This window comes from Halichoeres trimaculatus, unplaced genomic scaffold (assembly GCF_033239565.1).
Source record: "Halichoeres trimaculatus isolate MK-OKI-2021-1 unplaced genomic scaffold, fHalTri1.1 fHalTri1_scaffold_12, whole genome shotgun sequence".
NCBI classification, from domain to species: Eukaryota; Metazoa; Chordata; class Actinopteri; order Labriformes; family Labridae; genus Halichoeres; species Halichoeres trimaculatus.
The window spans coordinates 6,300,412-6,321,629 of record NW_027437190.1 but is presented as its reverse complement, the minus strand read 5'-3'; the positions used below and the strand labels follow the sequence as shown (position 1 = coordinate 6,321,629).

Below are 21,218 nucleotides of genomic sequence, written 5' to 3'. Positions count from 1 at the left end.
TCAACAAACTGCAGTTTTCAACAATTCGCATTGCCTCATACTTTTAGACTGGAGGTTGCTGCTCGAGACAGACCCTTCTTACATTTTTTTATTTTTCTTTAGTCACGACTTTAACTTTAGGATTTATTTCAAGAACCATTTTCATCAAAACAAAAGTGTGTTTGTTTTTAAATAAGGATTTAGTAACTCGAGTGTCAAGCAGTAAAACTAGGATGAAAGAAAACTAGAAACGACTCCCTGAGACAGTCTCTACCTTCTAGAGTGGAAATAAACTGGGCTACTTACAGTCTCATAAAAGTGTATCCAGAGTTGACTGTCATCATTATATGCTCTGTATTTACACTTTTTAGCTCCTTTACTTTTTGCACATTTACCCAGTGAGTCAAACAGTTTCTGGGAGCCATAAATTGTTCCTGTGGAGCAAAAGAAAACTACTGTAACTCAGTACGACACAGTTTGGCTCCTTTACTGTGAGCATAGGTTGCCATCAGAGCTGTGTGTGCGTGTGTGTGTGTGTGTGTATAATTAATGGTCTGTGTGCTGTGAGCGTACACAGAGGTGGAGCTACTTTCTCCCTCAGAGGATGGTCAGTCAGAAAGCAGCTCCCATATTTAAATCTGCAGCAACAGACGGCAGAGTGATAAATTTAGTAACCTTTCCTTTGTTCCCTGGGGCTGCGCCAAGATTGATGCGCCTCTAATCTCTCCTCTATTTAAATAGGATATGTATACAAATCAGATCACTTTTCATGCTCTCTAAAACTGGAAACACAGACAAGAGACTAAAAATGGTGCGATGAGTCCCAGTTAGTCTCTGAAACGGGAACTGTTTCTACAGAATGTGTACAGGAATTAATCTTGTTGTATATGCACTAACTGTGCATTTATTCACTCCCAGCTCCTCTGCCTGTGTCCTCACATAATGAGTATTATCCACTCCATTAGTCCGTCTTTGAGTGTTTGTCGGTCCGGCCTGCTCTGCTGAAGGAAGAGGCATCGGGCTGACTCCACTCTAAGCCCACACAGAGATAATGCACTGCCTGTTTGCACTCTGGAAATTGCCCCACATTAATATTTATAGGTGTTTTTTAATCTCCAATATGCATATGCAGTGAAATAAAGCACCTCTAAGGTCAGTCATATAATTTGGCGTTTATTTATCCTGCTTTAAAAGTCAGAAGTGATTCCACTATATTTTTCTCTCCCCTAATGTTATTTAATTGGTTTAATCTCGAGAGGCTGGCGAGGCTGTCAGTCAAGCTTAGATATCTTAATGCATCCACTTGAATCAATCCCTGTTAAGTACAGTTTTTGTTGAGCCAATCATAGTGAAACAACCAAAACACCCAGGAGTGGGCTTTGTGCACAAAGATACAGCAAGACACTGAAGCTCTGAGTGAACCACTCTGCTTCAGAGTGACGTGTCAGAGTTTTCAAAGATGAAATGACACCATGTTGATGTTTGAGCTGTGAATGTCAAAAAAACACCTCAGTCAGTTTGGAAAGTCTGATCAGTAAATGTGAGATAAGATGAGATTGACTAAGACATAAACAATGCACACAGGCTCTTTAGAACAGAGATATGTTTGGACTACTGGATAGTAAGCAGGTGGTAATGCAATTTAGAATCCAGACTGGGGAGCGGGACCCTGACATGGCACTGAGGAGGTCTTGTCTCACCCTGACTTCGAACAAGAAAAGTGATAAATAATTAATCAAACATCACCACTAGCCCTAGAGTTAAAAAATGGTTTCTTTTGTTGTTGTTGACTAAAGATGCTCATCATATAGAGGGATTATCAGTCTACGTCATCTTAAAGATGCACACACATTAGCGTAAAGAAGTAGCGTTTAGTTCCCTTCATTCAGACCAGTTATCTGTCTTTAAACACTAAATTCAAACTGTAAGCAGCATAAAAGTATCTTGGTTCTGTGTCAGTTGTCAGAAACAATACTGTACAACTAGGGATGGGTACCTTTCACATTTAAAAAGACACAGTACTGATGCCTGGTACTTGGCAATCAGTATGGGTACTCAAGGGTACCAATTTTCAGTACTTTTTTTTGTCTATGTGGTAAAAAATATCAATTTTTTCATCAACAAAATATTATATATTTTTTTTTTATTATTTAACATATTCATTATTTAATATATAACCTTGCAATGCTGTATTTATGTCCAGCATGGAAAATTCCCTACACTTCCTCTCCCTCACGGTCACAAGGATGCATTTAGGTACCTTAACATGGTACCTTTTGATTTTGCATGAAAGTACCCTGAATTCGATCAGTACCTATAAAAGTGCCTAATTCGGTAACCATTAGAGTCAACAGTCTATCAAGTTTGGACAGTTACAGAGCAACCAGTGTTGTGGAGTTAATAGTGACTGTGCTAACTGGAGACTCCCAGACGAAGGTATCAGTGATTAACTTGTAAGTATGCAGTTTTTAGTTGAACTGGCACACAACCACTCAACATGAAAGGTGTGCACATTAATCTGAAATAGAAACTTTAAAAGTTGAGAATGTTGAAATTTTTTACACTCTGCTTGGAACTTTAAGTGCCTGCTGAGAGATGAGGGTCCAACTATTGGCAAAAAAATAAAAAAACACTTCTTTGTTTGGATGCTGTTCCAGTAGAATTAGCAGGTGTTAGCTTCTCTTCATGTAAATGGCTAAGGTGGTTTCTCAAATTAGTGGTATTTCCATTGTATTTGTCGTGTCTTGTCTTGCTTTCCAACGAGTTCTTAAAATCCATGAGCCCAGATTTCTGCTTTCAACATAACAAAGTGTTTCTTATCGCTGTTCTGAAATTTGGCAGCAATCTGCCATGTTCCTTGTTTTTTTGCTATCGCTCTTTGCAGTAGTTTGTCCCTTCAGGGTTACTGTTGATGATTGATTACGTCCCGTCACAGCATCTTGATGCAGAATTGTTTATGTCTGCATAAATGCATCGTAAAATTTATTATTTTTAACAGCCATATTGAAAATTGAGTGGACAGGTTTCAGCCTCGAGCTTTCAGCTGTTTCATCCGTGTCACATAAAAATATCACCTGGTCCTTTGATTTGTTATTGATATTGAATTGTTGACCATTAATACAGAAGGTTGGGTCATGCATCATTAAATTGTCCCTTAAAAGATTTTTAATTCAGTCTTTTGGAAAAAAAAATTGCTATGCCTGTTATTAAACATAGAAATATCTATTTCACTAAGAGGCTGGGAGAGAGGAGTGTGTGTGTGTTTTTTTTTTCAAATGACTATCCATCTGTACCTGTCCATTGTCTACAGTGCATCCAGAAAACATTTACAACACTTCACTTTTTTTTCACATTTTGTTTAAAAAAAAAAAAAAAAAAAACAGAATAAACCCAGAATTTTTGGTTCTATTTCAGTTTTATAAAATAAGATACTGACACTAATTGTAATGTCATAGACGATAAAGAGAGCATTTCACAGTCATAGTAGCAGGAGCAAGTGTCAGCTGTTCTCCACTTCATGAAAAGAAACACATTTAAAACAAACAAAAAAATGGCCAAAAATAAACCCAGTAAATTTGGCAGCACAATCTTTTTTTTTAATTCTGTGTCACAGAAGCAAAGTACAGCTCATCAAGTCACAGTTGGACTGAACCAGGGTTCAGACACAGCAGTGACAACAGATCTGTTGAGGAAGTAAACATGACTCATCAACACATAGATTAGAAAAAGATAAAAACATTAAAAAAGACTGATGTACATAAAAGCATGGCGCAGATCACTCTGAGCTATTTCAGGCCTGAGTTTGATCATAACTGCCTACAATAGTTGGGGAGGATAACCTGATTTAGGGTATGGGATTTTGGACTATCGTTGTTTTTGTAGAAATAATCCTCAACCGTGTCAATATTACAGTTTACTGCTCTGGATCAAGCCATATCCTACCAAACCTGGGACAATTATCATCAAATGTGTTAGATGCATGAAATTTCTGCTTTGAAATACCTACAGCTGTTAATAAACGGTGCAGACTGTGAAACATTGCTACTTTTACAGCTCACAAACATGTCAGCAGCCGTAAACACAACTGTTCACAGAAACAAGTGAAATATTACATAAGAAGAGCAGCTGCAAAAAAGCTACTTGTTCTTCAGTGAATCTGCTTCATATCCATATTTGTAAGTGTTTTACATTTATTCAAATGTTTGTCCAAACAACAGTCTCAAACCAAACATATTTGTCTGAACACTCCTACAAGATTCAAGCAGCTGAAGGAGCGGATGTAAACTAAAAAACAAAAAACAAAAAAGCTTGTGATGAATTTTCTGTCAGGTGGAAGTGTTTGTTGACTAGAAAATAATTCAGACAGTGGCAGGAAGATTAATCAGAATTTGGACTGACAAACAATCCGTGTTAGTCAGACGTCTCCCCTGTTGGTTCAAGTCTGCACAGAGGATTTGTATCCTGACATCTCTTTGACTAATGGATTCATTTCTGTTCACGTCTCACTTTGAACGTAAATGATGAAGGACTGCAGTCATCAGGTGTGTACAAACACAACAAATTCTCATTTCCTGGGAAGTTGAGACTCAGCCCCAAAGAGCGATTGAAACAGTGAAAGCCTCAGCAGTTTAAGTTAAAGATTTATAATCTCTGTGTAAATGTAAAGTAGCTGTAAAAAATAACTCCAGGGGTGTAAAGCACATCGTTTTGCTCCACCCCTGTGTGCAGAGACCCTCTGCTTAAAGCTCTCCCAGGAATATTGTATTCGAGAATCTGTTTGACTTTCATTTGCTCCAACTCTCACAATCCCCCCCTCCACCTTCTCCTCACTCCGCCTCCCCTTCTCCTTCGTTTTTAATACCCAGTTCTGAGAGATAAACCCACTGCCTCCACAGGAGAGAGGAGCTTTTCTGTGGAGGTTAAGAGACCCCTTGTGGTCCCATGAGGCCACTGCACAGTCGATACGACAGACACATCACTTGAAGAAACGTCTTCGGCACTAACTTGTTCTTCACCTGCCGTATGCACGGTTCCTTTGTTAGAGTTTGGCTGCATAATATTAAAGACAGGAGCGTGAAATTAATGATGATGGTGTAAATGTAGAGATACCCAGAATAGATGCACTGATAGACCTCCACTCATCTTCTTCTTTAAACTCTCCATCTCTGTGGTCTTCAGATGTTCAGCTTTCATGTCATTTTGTTTGACAAGACACAGCTCTGCAGACATTTTGCTGCCTCGGAGCGCTGGGCCTCATGGGACTCCACAGCAGCACCGGCGTGGGCTCATTAATGTCTCTGTTTGCTTTCATTGGTGCTATTTTTACAAGTCTCGTCCACCGCCGGTCCTTTCATTGTGTCAGATCCGTGACAACCTGTCAGTGTGCCGAACCAGCTCCTGATGCACTGATCAACAACAATGAGCTGCGGCTCAAAGGCTGCTGGGAAACAGGACTGACACAGTGGAGTGACAAACACACACAGCACAAAAAATGGCTGCCTGAAATAGAATCAGTCTTTGTAAAAACAATGGGGCAGTTTGAAGAAAGCAGAGTACCTCTCCATCCAGCCTGACTGTTCTTGTTTTAAAGCTCCTCTAGTCTCACAGCTCCAGGGAGGGGCATACATGTTGTTCTGATGAAGCATTGTGGGTCAGTTTTCTTAATAGGGACCTATTAATCAGAAGTATATCACATGAAATTTGGTTTTATTTTAAGGATTAGATCACAGAAGTCAGCCAGGGTGAAACCTCTTTGCAACTCACTACTGTCTTAACAGTGAAACTGAGACTCCCTGAATTTAGACAACCCAGCACTCTGCCTTAGAAGACTTTAATAGACCGAGTAATGATGTTGTAGACATATCTGGAGGATTTTGGACTGTCACACCCAGTAAAGAAAGTCTATCATTGCCACTAGCTGAGTACAAATCCCCAACATGCCAGTAGGCCATCCTTCTAAGAAATTCCGAACATTGGTTACCAGCTGATGGGTTCTACATGATTTTGTACAGTGAGTAAACTGAAAAAGTCAATGCCACCTGGTCTCCATCACTTTGATCTAGTCAGTGGGTTGGGATGAGGAGAGATACTTGGGGGCCAAAACAAAGTGAAGTGGTAATAATACACCTGATCCTCTCTTTCCTGGCTCACTTCAGTCTTCCTCATAAAGGTGGTAGAGTAAGCAGAGCAAACAGCCTAACTTAGCAGGGTGAGCAGGAATAAACCACCATCCACTCAACTATTGAACCAACTCTCTATCCATCCATCCATCAAACCAAACAATATTTGATCCAATCATCTAACCTTTCTTTAAATCAACAATCAACCATCCATTTTTCCACTCATCCATCCATCCATCCATCCATCCATCCATACATCCATACATCATCCATCCATCCACCTATCCATTTATCCATCCGTCCATCCATCCATCCATCCATCCATCCATCCATCCATCCATCCATCCATCCATCAAACCAACCAATCATTGACCCAATCATCTATCCTTTCTTTCACTGTTCCATCCATCCATCTGTTTATCATCCATCATCCATCGATTCATCCATCCATCAAACCAACCAATCATTTATCCATCAAATCAACCATCTATCTAATTAACAATAAATTATTCCATCCATCCATCCATCCATCTATCCACCCATCCATCATCCATCCATCCAGCAAACCATCGGGCTTTCCAATCAACTTTCAATCCATCCATCTTTCTTATCAACTATCAATCCATCCATCTATCCATCCATCCATCCATTATCCATCATCCATCCATCCATCCATCCATCCATCCATCCATCCATCCATCCATCCATCCATCCATCCATCCATTCCATTCCATTCATCCAACCAGCCAATCATTAATTTAATCATCTATTCTTATTTTCACACATTCCATCCGTCCGTCTGTCTATCTTTTATCATCCAACATTTCATTCATCAAACCAATTGACTATCAGTCATTCAGCCATCCATCCATTCATCTATCCATCCATTAATTCATCCATTCATCTATCCATCCATCCATCTTTCTGATCAACTATCAATCTATCCATCTATTCAATTGACTATTAATCCATTCATCCATCCATCTATCCATCCATCTTTAAATCCATCCATCTTTAAATCCATCCATCTTTCCATCCATTCATCCTTCCATCCATCCATCCATCCATCCATCCATCCATCAATTTGACCATCCATCCATCCATCCATCTTTAAATCCATCCATCTTTAAATCCATCCATCTTTCCATCCATTCATCCTTCCATCCATCCATCCATCCATCCATCCATCCATCAATTTGACCATCCATCCATCCATCCATCCATCCATCCATCAAACCAACCAATCATTGACCCAATCATCTATCCTTTCTTTCACTGTTCCATCCATCCATCTGTTTATCATCCATCATCCATCGATTCATCCATCCATCAAACCAACCAATCATTTATCCATCAAATCAACCATCTATCTAATTAACAATAAATTATTCCATCCATCCATCCATCCATCTATCCACCCATCCATCATCCATCCATCCAGCAAACCATTGGGCTTTCCAATCAACTTTCAATCCATCCATCTTTCTTATCAACTATCAATCCATCCATCTATCCATCCATCCATCCATTATCCATCATCCATCCATCCATCCATCCATCCATCCATCCATCCATCCATCCATCCATCCATCCATCCATCCATCCATTCCATTCTATTCATCCAACCAGCCAATCATTAATTTAATCATCTATTCTTATTTTCACACATTCCATCCGTCCGTCTGTCTATCTTTTATCATCCAACATTTCATTCATCAAACCAATTGACTATCAGTCATTCAGCCATCCATCCATTCATCTATCCATCCATTAATTCATCCATTCATCTATCCATCCATCCATCTTTCTGATCAACTATCAATCTATCCATCTATTCAATTGACTATTAATCCATTCATCCATCCATCTATCCATCCATCTTTAAATCCATCCATCTTTAAATCCATCCATCTTTCCATCCATTCATCCTTCCATCCATCCATCCATCCATCCATCCATCCATCAATTTGACCATCCATCCATCCACCCATCCATCCATCCATCCATCTGATCATCCATGCATTCACTCACCCATCCATCTATCAAACCAACCGAACATCTATTTGTCTTTAAGTCCATGTACCTGTTAATTTGTCAACTCATCATCTAACTGACACTTACTCTTAAATCCACTGAACTGACCAATCAGCCATCCATCCACCCATCCATACATTAAACCAACCAATTATTCATCCATTTTCTTAATTTGGTCTAACATATGAGTGACGACAGGGTGTATTAATGTTTTGTCTTCTGGGTGTTTTAATGTTATGCCAAAGTGATTGTGTTGTAGATTGATTGTCTGGTAGAAGTACGTTTTCAATTTTAGGTTTACAGTCTGACCTGGTACTGAAACAGGGTGTTGTGATTGCTTTAGCAGATTATATTTTGGATGAGCATTGGCTGCTGCTGGTAAGAAGAGGAGTCAAATGTGATAAATTTAGGAAAGAGAATGTGTACAAGCGATATAATATTTAGGCGCTACCATGAATTTTTCCCATTAGTTTCTCTTCAGATCTAAAGAAGCTGCTTCCTCAGATAATTAAGTCGTAATAACACCATCATAGTGTCGACTGTTTTATGTAAATTTGAGCTGACGATAACATAATTTCACACCATAGATAGACAGAAATGTTAAAGTTTGTTGGTTTTGCTGCAGAGAACAAATTATCGTCATTTCTTGTCACAGATGCTCAAAAAGTGGCACTTTCTCCAAATGAGATAAACTTCATCTGAGCTCATTAACTCCATCTGTAGTCTCGGGAAAAATATCACAACGTTGTAAAAATGTGATTATGTGAAATGTGGCTCTGCTGACTGTAATTTGTGTTGGGTTTAGCCGATCCCCTCCCCGGATGGAGCTAAAACAGAGTGAGGTATGGAGAGATGGAGGCAGATCGTGATGGAAAAGTGGAGTAGAGGTGGGTGTGAGTGGAAACTCGTCCTCCCACTCTCTGCCACCCATCCTGCGGCTCTGAGCACCAAACATTATGACTATCAAGGGCCACTAAATGAAATCAACAATTAGCCATCCTGCCTCCGTTAAACAGAGTAAATGAAAAGCTGTGGAGCTCCGGAGAGTCAGTGTTAGTGGTGATGCTGTTAGACAGGAGCCATCTGCTGCTCTTTACTGCACAGCTCTCATTGCATTTGATACTTCTTTTTGGCATTTAACTCTAAAAAATTCTGCTTTTTTAAGCTGAAAATTACAGATACGTATGTGTTTCTAAAAATGCTCCCGCTTCTCTCCAGCACATTATTCCTAAAAGGATCAGGGATCAATGAGCACAGGGATTAAGTCCTCAGAGATGTGAGGCTGGTTAGTTACACCTACCTCCATTTAGTGGTCCTTAGAACAGGTTTGACAACCTCCTGAATAGTTTATTTCTGCTCTGCTGCGAGCTGATGTTCTGTACGTGGTCAGGACAATGACAGACTGAGTGGAGCTGGCAGCAGGCTGTCTGCAGACACACAGAGCTCTGCAGCAGGAGCAGCAGCGGGCGGCCGGGCCTAATGGGACCTGATCAGGAGCTTAGGTCACTGCCATCTCAAATACAGCCATGGTGCAGCAGACATCAGCGCTAACTCACCTTAGATTAGATGCTGGAAGCATGGCAGTAACACACTGTGACACCTCAAAGCAAAGCCTCAGTCTCAGCATTTCAATTAGCCGGCCTGGCACACATGGATCTCTGCACATCATGGCCTGGAGGACTCCCACCAGGACCCAGTGTGCTCGGGTCTAGACCTATAAGGTTTTTTGACAGCGTAATAGGGCTGTTTTCAAGGACTGTTGTCTCAAAAAAAAACAGCAAAAAGCATGAAACATGCATGAAAAGAGCACAAACAAAATAATCAGACCAACATTTATGATTAAATAAAGACGAGATTTGTGGAAAATGTGCAAAAAAATTCATGTGGGATCAGAGGCTTTGCACACTTTAATAGAATCAGATTACATTTTAGAACATGGTTGATATAACTATGCTATGAGCTATGGGAAGACCTTGGTGTTTGAGGCCCACCCCTACTGCGTGTCATGAAGCATTTTGGAGATCCTTGTGTTGTGGGCTGTTTTTTAGACCAGAATTTTTTGATCAGCTTTCAGGCAGATTCAGGGATTTCTACAATGTGAACATGCAGAGGTTTAAAAAATTGCACAGGTTAAGTTTGAACATCCAGCATTGATACTTTATATCCATGTTGAATTCATAGAGAAGTAGACTACTCCTTCTTTAAATAAAGTTTATAGCCAAACTCTAATAACTACATCATTTATGTGAATCCTGATTCAGACATTAAGATCTTTTGATTCAGTGCGTTCTCTGTGTTTTCTTAGTAATGTCGTTATTTAAAGGTAAAACAGGATAAGATACTCTGTTATTCATCCCACAGCGCAGAAAAATTATAGAGTTAGAGCAGCAAACAAGAAAGCATTAAGTTAAAAAACATTAGAGTAAGAATCCATTAAATAAGATAATATAGTTAGTGTAACTAACTACATAAAATATGTTAAATATTTAGAATAACATAAAGGTAAAGATCTCTGAAAAGGGTTGAGGCATGTTGTCTATCAGAGACGACAGCTTTACCATCATTCTCCTGTCAGCCTTCACCTCCACAGAGTCCAATCCTTCCAATATGGCGTTCATGTCCGGTGTTAGCTGCTAGCCATGTCTCAGTGAATAGTATGTACGGGTTGATGTCATCTCTTCTTAGCTTGCACCAGAGTGCTAGCTTGCAGAGAACAGCGGACCTAGCACTGGTTAGCATCAACATGCTACAGCCTGCTAACAGCTGATCTGGTCTGTATTCAATGCAATGTAGGCAGCTGAGTGGTACGCTTCAGTTTGTCTCAAAGGACGGTATATTTGTAACTCTACCTGACTCTAATATAACCACAGCAGCTCCTTTTTTCTTCTTTTGCAGTGACACATCAAATAAACCTCTTTGTTGTTTTCACGTTGTGTAAACTGAACTGATGTTGTTCAGTTTTATTTTCAGTCATAAACAAAACTCTGAATATGCAAACTCTCTCCTAAACCTCCATCCAGGCTGCAAATCGCCTTTTATTGCAACCCCATCACATGTGTGTGTGTGTGTGTGTGTGTGTGTGTGTGTGTGTGTGTGTGTGTGTGTGTGTGTGTGTGTGTGTGTGTGTGTGTGTGTGTGTGTGTGTGTGTGTGTGTGTGTGTGTGTGTGTGTCTGACAGCTGCTGGCAGTAATGGGCTTTCTCTTTGCCGGGCACTGACCTCTATTTAGATGCCCGGAGAGAGAGATAAAGGCGTATGATGAGGACTCCCCTCCAGCTCAGCCAGGTCACTGCCTACTGTCAGTCATACACACACACACACACACACACACACACACACATCTCTGTCTGACTCCCCATCTCATCTGAAGTGGGAACTTTAAGCCTGTGCTAGATTTTGTCTGACATATTTTTGGAAGTGAATGACTGATTTGTGTTGATGTTACAGTGAATTGCTATTGCTTTGTTATTAAAGTCTTTATTCTTTAAATAAACATGGCTGTTTAATTGTTGTTTTGAAGCCATCAAACAGGTATTGTTTAGTCTTTAATTTAACATGCAGAAAGCAGAAGTTTTCAGTTTACCGCTGTTTTGACTTCTCAGTTAATTTCTTTTATTTTCAACTTCTGTTACTCAATTAGTTAACGCTGATCCAAAACTAAACAATAATTCATTCACTCCTGAGATAAAATTCAACTCTACTTAGGTTTTCCAATCAGTGACTGTGACTCACTGCTCACTGAGCGGCAGTAAACACAGCGAGACTGGTTAAAATTTTTAAAATGACATGAAATTAAGGAAAGTTGGACTTGACATTAATTTGTTAAAGCTACCAAAGAACCAGGGGTCCATGGGCATCGACATGTGGCCAGAAATCATATCCTAATGTTTATATGTACCTGATTTCAACGCCAGGAAACACACAGTGTAAAGCCTGAGAGCTAAAGAAGCCTCTGTGATTCAATTTACAGTTTAAAGTGTATATACCCAAGTTAATACATGTATTATCTACCTGCACTTTTGGTATTTAACAAAAACTGTATTATTAATAGATGCATTGTCTCCGCAACGGTAATTAAGTATTGTTAATATTAAAAACTTTATACAACACAGCTACAGCTGCTTGTGCTGGAGTTCCCTCTTATTTGGTAAACTGGGTTAGCCTCAGTTTGAGTTAGTTGAATCATGTCAAGCACAAGCTTCATAATCACACAAAGACAAAAAATGTTTCAGTTATGAAAAAATGTCAAATGAAAAATGCAAACATTTAAAGATATTGTAACTTCAGGAATGATTAATTTCAAAAATACAGCATGAATTAGCGTAAACTGACACAAAATAGGAACAGCAAATCCTACTTTCATTGTCTGGACTGTTTCTGTAAATTGCTGCGATCCATCAGTTTCTCTTCTCTCTGTCTTTTAGTAGCCTGTCAACAGATCGCTCTGACTGCTTTTCAAACATGTTCGTTCAATCAATCATGCAACAGTTTTTTCCCATTTTTGATTTTGTTTAGAGTTTAGACGGTATTTAAGCCAAATCTGCCACTCATCTCCCCCTTTCTGCCACTCTGTGGGCGAAACTGAAGCGACTTCTGCTTGCTGTGACATCATGTGCACACCCTCTATTTTTGTCCATTAAATACCTTTGTTAACAGGACTCAAGAACGAGACATTAACACAGAGAAGAAAGAGTGAGAAGGGTTTGTGTAAATTAGAAGGTTACACTGGCACCAAAACTTAGGGGTGCACTGATCACAATTAAACAACCAATAAAGTGTCCTGAGTTTTAGGTCTCAGAGCAAAAGGCAACAATGACTGGCTGTCAGACCTTCCTGGAGGTTTATAAGATCAGTTTCATATGTAAGGATGGGCCGATCACAGATCCCTTGAAATTAAGGAAATCGGCACCAATCAACTGGTGCATGTCTGCCCAAAATCATTATACTAATAATAATAATAACAGGGGCTGTGCGGTGGCACAGTGGTAAGTGTCTTACAGCAAGAAGGTCAGAATTCCAGTTCAGGCAAAGTGGGTCTTTCTGTGTAGAGTTTGCATCCTCCCCCCACCCCGTGCATGTGTGGGTTCTCCGTGGGTACTCTGGTTATGCTCATCAGGTTAAATGGTGATTAGTGACCAGTTTAGGTTGTACCCCACCTCTCACCTCAAGACAGCTGGGATAGGCTCCAGCCACCTGAGACCCAGAGGAAGATAATTGATAGAAAATGAATGAATGTCAATTGTAGAAATATCTAAGGCACTTTACTAAATACTCAAGGATGCTGCGCAGTTGGACAAAAGCCAGGTGATCAGGGAGAAAAATGTAGCTGGGAAATGTCTGAGGGCAGATTTAACAAAGAAAGGGTTTGACCATTGTTAATGATGTTTGGGATCCAGAGTCTAGGGCAGGCAACAGAAAAAACCCAGGCTTGGCACTTGGTTTAAGGGACTTTCAGAAGGTAGGCTTTGCTGGACCTGAGGAATCTGGAAGCTGAGTGGTGTTGGAGGAGATCACAGAGGTAGGGGGCTTGGTTATGACGTGCTTTGTAGGTGGTGAGAAGAAATTTTATTTGAATAATTATACTACTACTAATAATAATAATAATAATAATAATAATAATAATAATCATAATCATAATAAATCAGTCGGTGTGATGATGATGAGTGGTTCAAACCTTTGTGAATATAAAATTTTCACTCCTCTGTTATTTTTGCAGGCTTATCCTTCTTACACCATATTAAATAAACATATACATATATACACAAAACTGCTGTCTACTAAAACACAGAGCGTGTACTGTATGCCACATCCCTGCTTTGAACTCTCCTCTCTGTAATTCTCCTTGTAGATGTTAAATGCTCTTTCAGCTGCTGAATCAGCTGTATCAAAGTGAAAATTGTTGTGAGGTTTCACTGAGTGTTGCTCTTATCCAGGAGAAATAATCACAGACTGTATGACACGTGTCAGTTTCTCAGTCTGTTTCTTTCCTGCGGTTCAACATGGTTTTGGATCTGAGTGTTTCTCCCACCTTGAGCACTCAGTGATCAGTGCTGCTTTCTTCGCCTCACACGCCCTGAAGCTCTTCTTTCGTCTGTCTTTAACTCGCCTCTCTCATCACCTCCTTCAGATCCAGCGCTCCAGGAACAAGCAGATGAAGGAGATGTTCCCAGAAGGCTTTGGGATCCACCACGCTGGCATGCTGCGTGCAGACCGCAGCCTAATGGAGAGCATGTTCTCTAAGGGACACCTTAAGGTGCTGGTCTGCACAGCCACCCTCGCTTGGGGAGTCAACCTGCCGGCCCACGCAGTCATCATCAAGGTTTGTTTGTTGGATCTCTCTGAATTCCTTTCATTTTCAGATATTCTTTAGGAGGAGAATCACCAGCTGGCTGCCGTGTGATCTCACACACACTGCTGAATATTAAGTCTATAGGAGTCCTGCAGAGGTTCTTTAATTTAAACAGACTGGGAGCCTCAAGCCCATTGGTTCCTGCTAAATATTTAAAGTGCAGCTACAAGTGAATCAGTGTGTAGGAAAATCATAATGAAAGTTTACATCCAATTACATTTGTGGATTTACAAACCACAGAAGTTTCAAGAGTCATTTTTTTGGAAATTTTACAAACTCGACAAGATACAAAGCAATGGGATGCAGTACAATACAATACAATTATTGATCCTCATTAGTGGAAATTGTGCTATTATAGCAAGAGACAGGGATTTAAAACAGAATTGAAAAACATTATAAACATTAACGTAAATTTCAAAACAAAGAATAGAAGATAGATAATAATGAATATATGCACTATGGACATGTCCTACTTATGCATAGATACATGATTAAAAAGGGGAAAATAGTTGTACTACTTATTGCACAGAGAGTTGATTGCATGAAACTATACGATACACTGTTAGGAGTCACTTTATCGCACTCTTGAGTAATTTGTCTTAGACTGAAGTTGGACATGTATTAAAGCAAAGACAGGCAAACAGAATTCTTTGTTTAATGTAGATTATCCATAAGGCACATGTACCATAATGAGTACAACAGAAAATAAGTGAAACAAAAAGAAACACTATCCTAATGTGTTTAAATCAATGGTGTTTACACTAATTGATTATTTTTCAACCAAAGAATTGAACACTCAAACCCGTCTTTTCATGTGTTATTTCATTGTTTTTCTCAGAAGACCATTGCTCTGTTACAAGTCACACACTCCTGTAAGCACATTCACATGACAACAAACTGTGTAAACTCTGCACTTACTGGAACTGTGCATAAAATCAAGCAGGGTAGTGTTGTCCCAAATCAAACGCACTTACCGGAAACTACAAGCTCATTTCACAACTGGTCACAGCTGTTCTTCTGCTCTCCACTGATTACATTCAAAAACCATTGCTTGATCCGTTCCCGCCCCTTACTCTGAATAGCCAATATGGCAAACGTTGAGTGTCCACATTTAATTTTCTGACCATTTTGAGTGAGCAATCAGAGAAATCAAAGTGCACTGCATTTTTCCATACTGTCAGTGTGAACACTTATACACTCAAAATAGTGCATGTTGGTGCGCAGTTGGGAACACATCAAAAGTGCATGAATAATTGGATTTCCAGTCTCTTGATGTTGTAGGATGAAAATTCAGCTGATTTTTGCTGATAGTTACGTCTATCCTTTGTCTCTGCCACAGGGAACTCAGATCTACGATGCAAAGCGAGGTTCTCTGGTGGACCTGGGCATTCTGGACGTCATGCAGATTTTTGGACGTGCAGGTCGTCCTCAGTTCGATAAGTACGGCGAGGGCACCATCATCACCACCCACGACAAACTGAGTCACTACCTGACCCTGCTCACCCAGCAGAACCCCATCGAGAGCCAGTTTCTGGACAGCCTGGCCGACAACCTCAACGCTGAGGTCAGTTTCATGTGGTTCAGATGTTTTATTTACCTTCCAGCTCTGCTGTCTTCACAAAGGAACGGTGTTGTGTGAAACTTTCGAAAGATTGACGAATAAAAAAAGGAAAAAGCTAATTTTTTTTCTAATTTTGAAGTACATTTATTCAAAGCTTGAAAAAGCATTCGGCACATCAAGCTGCAATGAAACCTTCCAGACTCAGGGTGGATATATCAATTGACATAGTGACTTCAATGATAATTTGTTTTTTTTATCTGTAATTTTTTTCATCAATCAACAGGTTATTAAGACTCAAGTATAAAAAAATACTCCCCTCTATCTATTTCCATTATTATTACATATTCCATGGTATTAATATTGCATGTAAAGATATAAAAGTGGTTAAAGTCATTTTAGCTGAATCCTCACCTCTGTGTGTTTGAAATGACCAGATCTCACAGTAAAGCATGTTTAAGCATGTTTAAGCAGTTGTGTCAGTCTTGACAAAACCAAACTGCAGTTTCCTAAAGGGTCCACCAGATGGCACCAGAGACCAGTTCTCCACCTGATCCTGTTTGTTTCTCTCCTCTGGTTTCAGATCGCTCTGGGAACAGTCACCAACGTGGAGGAGGCAGTGAAGTGGCTCAGTTATACTTACCTCTATGTTCGCATGAGAGCCAACCCGCTGGCATACGGCATCAACCACAAAGCCTATCAGGTCTGTGAGCCTAGGGATGGTCTGCTTTATCATTACTATGATTAACAAAATCACGCCAGAGTAAGGACACTGGATAGTTTCCTTTTTTTACGAGGGGAAAATGTCTAGAAACATGTATGAACATCACTTCAGATGAACATTTTGTTTCATTTTCTTTCATTTTGACTTATTCATTTTCTGTCTTTCCAAATCTTCTTTTCAGTGCACCACAACTCTGCAAAGAGGCAACACTCATATCTACATTTTGCAACTGGCATTTCCTGCTATCTTTGCAGACAGATGCTTAAACAGAAAGTTCAAACACTTTTAGTTGGCAGGAAATAAAAAGCCTGCCCCTTAACTCGACTCAAAAACTGTTTCAGTGAATTAAACCTAAAAGATCTGAGATGGATTGATAATCGAGTCCATGATTGATAATGTATCATGTAGAAGAGATGCTTCTGAATCTTGCTTCATATAAAAAAACTCCATTATTATTATTATTATTATTAATTATCTGATCAACCCAGTTTCTAAGAGAAATTTTCACACAGTCAATAAATGAGTTGAGATTAAAAATGAAGTTTGTTTTCCAGATGGATCCATCCTTGGAGCTGTACAGGAAGGAGCTGGTGGTGGAGGCCGGCAGGAAGCTGGATAAAGCCAGGATGATCCGCTTTGAGGAGAGGACCGGATACTTCGCCTCCACTGACCTCGGCAGGACCGCCAGCCACTTCTACATCAGATACAACACCATCGAGGTAGACTCTTCCACATAACATACATAAAGTTAGACCAAGTTCTGGCACAGAGACTGAAATTGAGGCCTTTTGAGGTAGAATTTCCTCTTTGGGCAGGTACAGCTTTAAAGATGGCAGCTGATGGGGCAGATAGTGTAAGATTTTAGTAGAAGTACACCAGATGAATCTTTCTGAGCTGAGAAAAGATTTTCGCATGAAATAAGTTGAGTCACAGTCTCTGCCATCAATGGTTTATGCCTGATCGTAATCCACAATTTAAGCACCAATATAGGTTATTCCTTTATGTTATTTCTCAGCTTCCCAATCAGGCCGAGCAGGACCAAATTAATATACTGCACGTCAGAGTTTCTATGACAACACCACGCCAACTGAAGAAATTTAGTAAAGAGAAGAAAGATCTGTTTTTTTTTCCTGCTAAAAATGATTTCTGTGATTAATTTTGTAGTGATGGTGGACACAGGAGCTAAAACACAGGCTAAACTGCTAGTTATAATGTTCATTCCAACCCACATGCAGCGAACTTGAGAGTCTTGAGGTGACATAACCAGGATTCACTAACGTTACACATTACAGACATGTCTTAGAGCAGCAGGCTGTCAGTAACATTAGATATAGCCAGCTACTAAACTACATTACAAAGTTTTCTTGTTTCAAACAGTAACACCACATAACTGTTTATAAATACCTAAGCTCATCACATTGTATTCAGTAAATTTATCTCAAACTAAGAAAATTAGAAGACCTGATCTCCATCCATTTCCAAAACAAACACAGGCCTTGTTAAAAGGTAAAGATAATTTATTTGTATGTACTCTTCAGTTGGACGTAAACATCAACCACCCAGGCAGATGTAGAATTTGATTATTTAACCTTAAAAATCTCTGGCACCTCATGTTTCTTATGCGGGATACTTCTGTTATTATTCAGTCACATCATTTTGTCACTGATATGTGTATAACTTGTCATCATGTTTCTAAACTTTGACATTTCTTTCCTTCAATGTGTGAAGACCTTCAATGAAAACTTCAACTCTCAGCGAACTGAAGCTGACATCCTCAGCATCGTGTCGAAGGCAGAGGAGTTTGAACAGCTGAAGGTGAGATGTCAACACGTTCTACTACAATACTGATTCTAATCATGTCTTAAATGTTAATATTTTACTATAAACCTGCAGTGACCTTCCAAAAAAACTGTTTATTGTGTTTTTATTTGTAGCCTCCTCACAGTCTGTTTTTTTAAGTGTTGGTTATATATGATATGAAATAAACGATCCATCCTGTCGTTGTCAGGTTCGTGATGAGGAGCTGGAGGAGCTGGACCAGATGTTGTCAAACTACTGCGAGCTGCCGGCTGCAGGCGGGGTGGAGAACAGCTACGGAAAGATCAACATCCTGCTGCAGACGTACATCAGCCGAGGAGAGGTGGACAGCTTCTCCCTCATCTCTGACCTGTCCTACGTGGCTCAGGTGAGGAGTGTTCAATGTCCGCTGTGGAAACTGCAAAGACAGAGACACAGAACTAACCAGGGGATTCAACCTTTTACTGTTTGAACACTGAAATGCCCTCTCATGTGGTCCCACTCTGCAGTGTGTTGAATCTGTCCCCCTGTGAGCAGTCAGACCTCTTAGTTTCACCCAGTTATCAACCAGGAAACAGAGTTTTTTAATCCAGGGAGCGTTCAGACCTCACCACGTACTCAGATCACATTAACACCTGACCAGATCAGTCGCAGCCTGAGCAGACTTGAGCAGTCTATCAGCGAGCTGCTCTGCCACCCGACCTCTCCTCCAGAACTAACGCGGGGCGATTCATCAGAGCACAGCTGTGTCCAACCTGGACGTCTGAACCCAACCAGACCTCCTCCTGATCACACATGATTAATCACCAGCACACAGCTGCTGCACGGGACTCCTGATCCAGCACAAATGTGTTTCAGTTGTTTCCCTCCGTCTCTAAACTTTTGAGTCTTGAAACTAATCCGTGCAAAAACGCTGCACTTATCGTGTTCTTTTCGCTTCCCACAGAACGCCGCCCGCATCGTCAGGGCTCTGTTCGAGATCGCTCTGAGGAAGCGCTGGCCGGCCATGACCTACCGCCTGCTCACCCTCTGTAAGGTGATCGACAAGCGGCTGTGGGGCTTCTGCCATCCTCTGCGCCAGTTCTCAAGCCTGAGCCACGTGGTCCTGAACCGCCTGGAGGAGAAGAAGCTCACTGTGGACAAACTGAAGGAAATGAGGAAGGATGAGATTGGTAAAAGTCCAAATGTTCCCCCACCTTTCAGTTCACTGATCACTTCATCATGTTCACCTTAGAATCAGCCGTCCTCCTCTCAAACAGCTCTGCTGAGTTCACTTTTATAAAACCCAAGATGCTTCAGAGATCATCGCTCAGCCTGGCTTTTATTGTCAGGTCAGAGTGGGAGGTGTTGAAACAGGTGTCATAAACTACTTTCAATCCAGCTTCCATTCTAGCTTGTGAGTTAAAGAGAAGCCACATGGAGCCAGTTGTTTCTGAAATAAACAAAGTTTTATATGTCTTGGCATCTCAAAGCTTATCAGCTGGCTCCATTAATTTTCTCTTGAGCCACCATCAGTCTGGACGATTTTACAGACCTTATTTAGAAATGAGTGGTCTTTATAAGATACCACAGGCGCTCCACCCTAATCCCTGGGCTGCTCCAGCTGCCGAAATGTCCTTTAAAGTTGTTCTTCTGTGTATTTGAAATGAAATAAATGATGTCAGCCATCTTCCGCCTCAGGAACTCTGACATAAAGCAGAGGCTCCTGTTTTGCCCTAAACTCATGCCTCTTCGGAAACAACCCACTCAATGAACATTATCTTATTTATAACACAGCCACTTCCTTATCAAATGAATAATAATAATATTTCCACTCTTTCACTTCACAGCTCATCTTTTACCTAATGTCACCATAAACTCCAGGTTCCTCAGATGTTAACATGATGTGTTTTGTTCCAGGTCACATGCTGCATCATGTCAACATTGGGTTATCAGTCAAACAGTGTGTCCACCAGATCCCCTCCATTACCATGGAGGCCAGCATCCAGCCAATCACACGCACTGTGCTGCGTGTTCGCCTCATCATCACGCCTGACTTTCGCTGGAACGACCAGGTGAACATGACACAGGACAAGAGCTGTAACACACTGATTTAGTTGGTTTATAATCTCATGGTGCTAAAAGAAGACTCAGTTTTTGGTCCTTGGTCACAAAGTTAGAGGGTTGTGGGTTCAAGTCCCATTTGTACCAAATTGAGATAACCTGCAGTATAATCTACAACCGGTTTAAAGTTTCACCATAACTTCTCCCTGACACAAACACTAGAGTCACGTTTTTATGGCATTGAAAATACTTTCTTAGCTCCTCCTACTCGCCGCTGTCACAGCCGAGAAGTCTCCATCTGTCCTTTGAGGCCAGATCTCCTCTAGACCCCGTCAGCATGTCCCATCTCAGTGTGCGGACAGGCCAGAGGGGATCATGGGAAGCTTAGTCCTCAGTTTGTGATGGAATCTGAGAGGAACAGGAAGCTCATTGTGGCGGGGCTGAATATTAAGATGAATGTTTATGTCCGATTAGAGATGCGTGCTCCAATCATGGGAGAGGGGTAATGGAGACGTGCTGGCTTAGCTCTGATCTGGCAGCAGAGCCAGGACACATGTAGTGACACATGAGCCGTCTCCCTGATGGCACCCAGGAAACAGACCACACTGGCACACAA

The 21,218-nt window shown here is 40.6% G+C and overlaps 1 protein-coding gene across 1 annotated transcript in view; it reads left to right on the top strand.

The window, feature by feature from the left end:
• ascc3 (activating signal cointegrator 1 complex subunit 3) overlaps positions 1-21,218 on the top strand; it is a 211,888-nt gene that overhangs the window by 135,141 nt on the left and 55,529 nt on the right. Inside the window, exons 15-22 of the mRNA XM_074683393.1 lie at positions 14,259-14,450; positions 15,820-16,044; positions 16,622-16,741; positions 17,317-17,481; positions 18,491-18,577; positions 18,771-18,947; positions 19,506-19,731; positions 20,459-20,613. Of these exons, the coding sequence (XP_074539494.1) occupies positions 14,259-14,450; positions 15,820-16,044; positions 16,622-16,741; positions 17,317-17,481; positions 18,491-18,577; positions 18,771-18,947; positions 19,506-19,731; positions 20,459-20,613 (1,347 nt within the window). The remainder of the gene's footprint in view (positions 1-14,258; positions 14,451-15,819; positions 16,045-16,621; positions 16,742-17,316; positions 17,482-18,490; positions 18,578-18,770; positions 18,948-19,505; positions 19,732-20,458; positions 20,614-21,218) is intronic.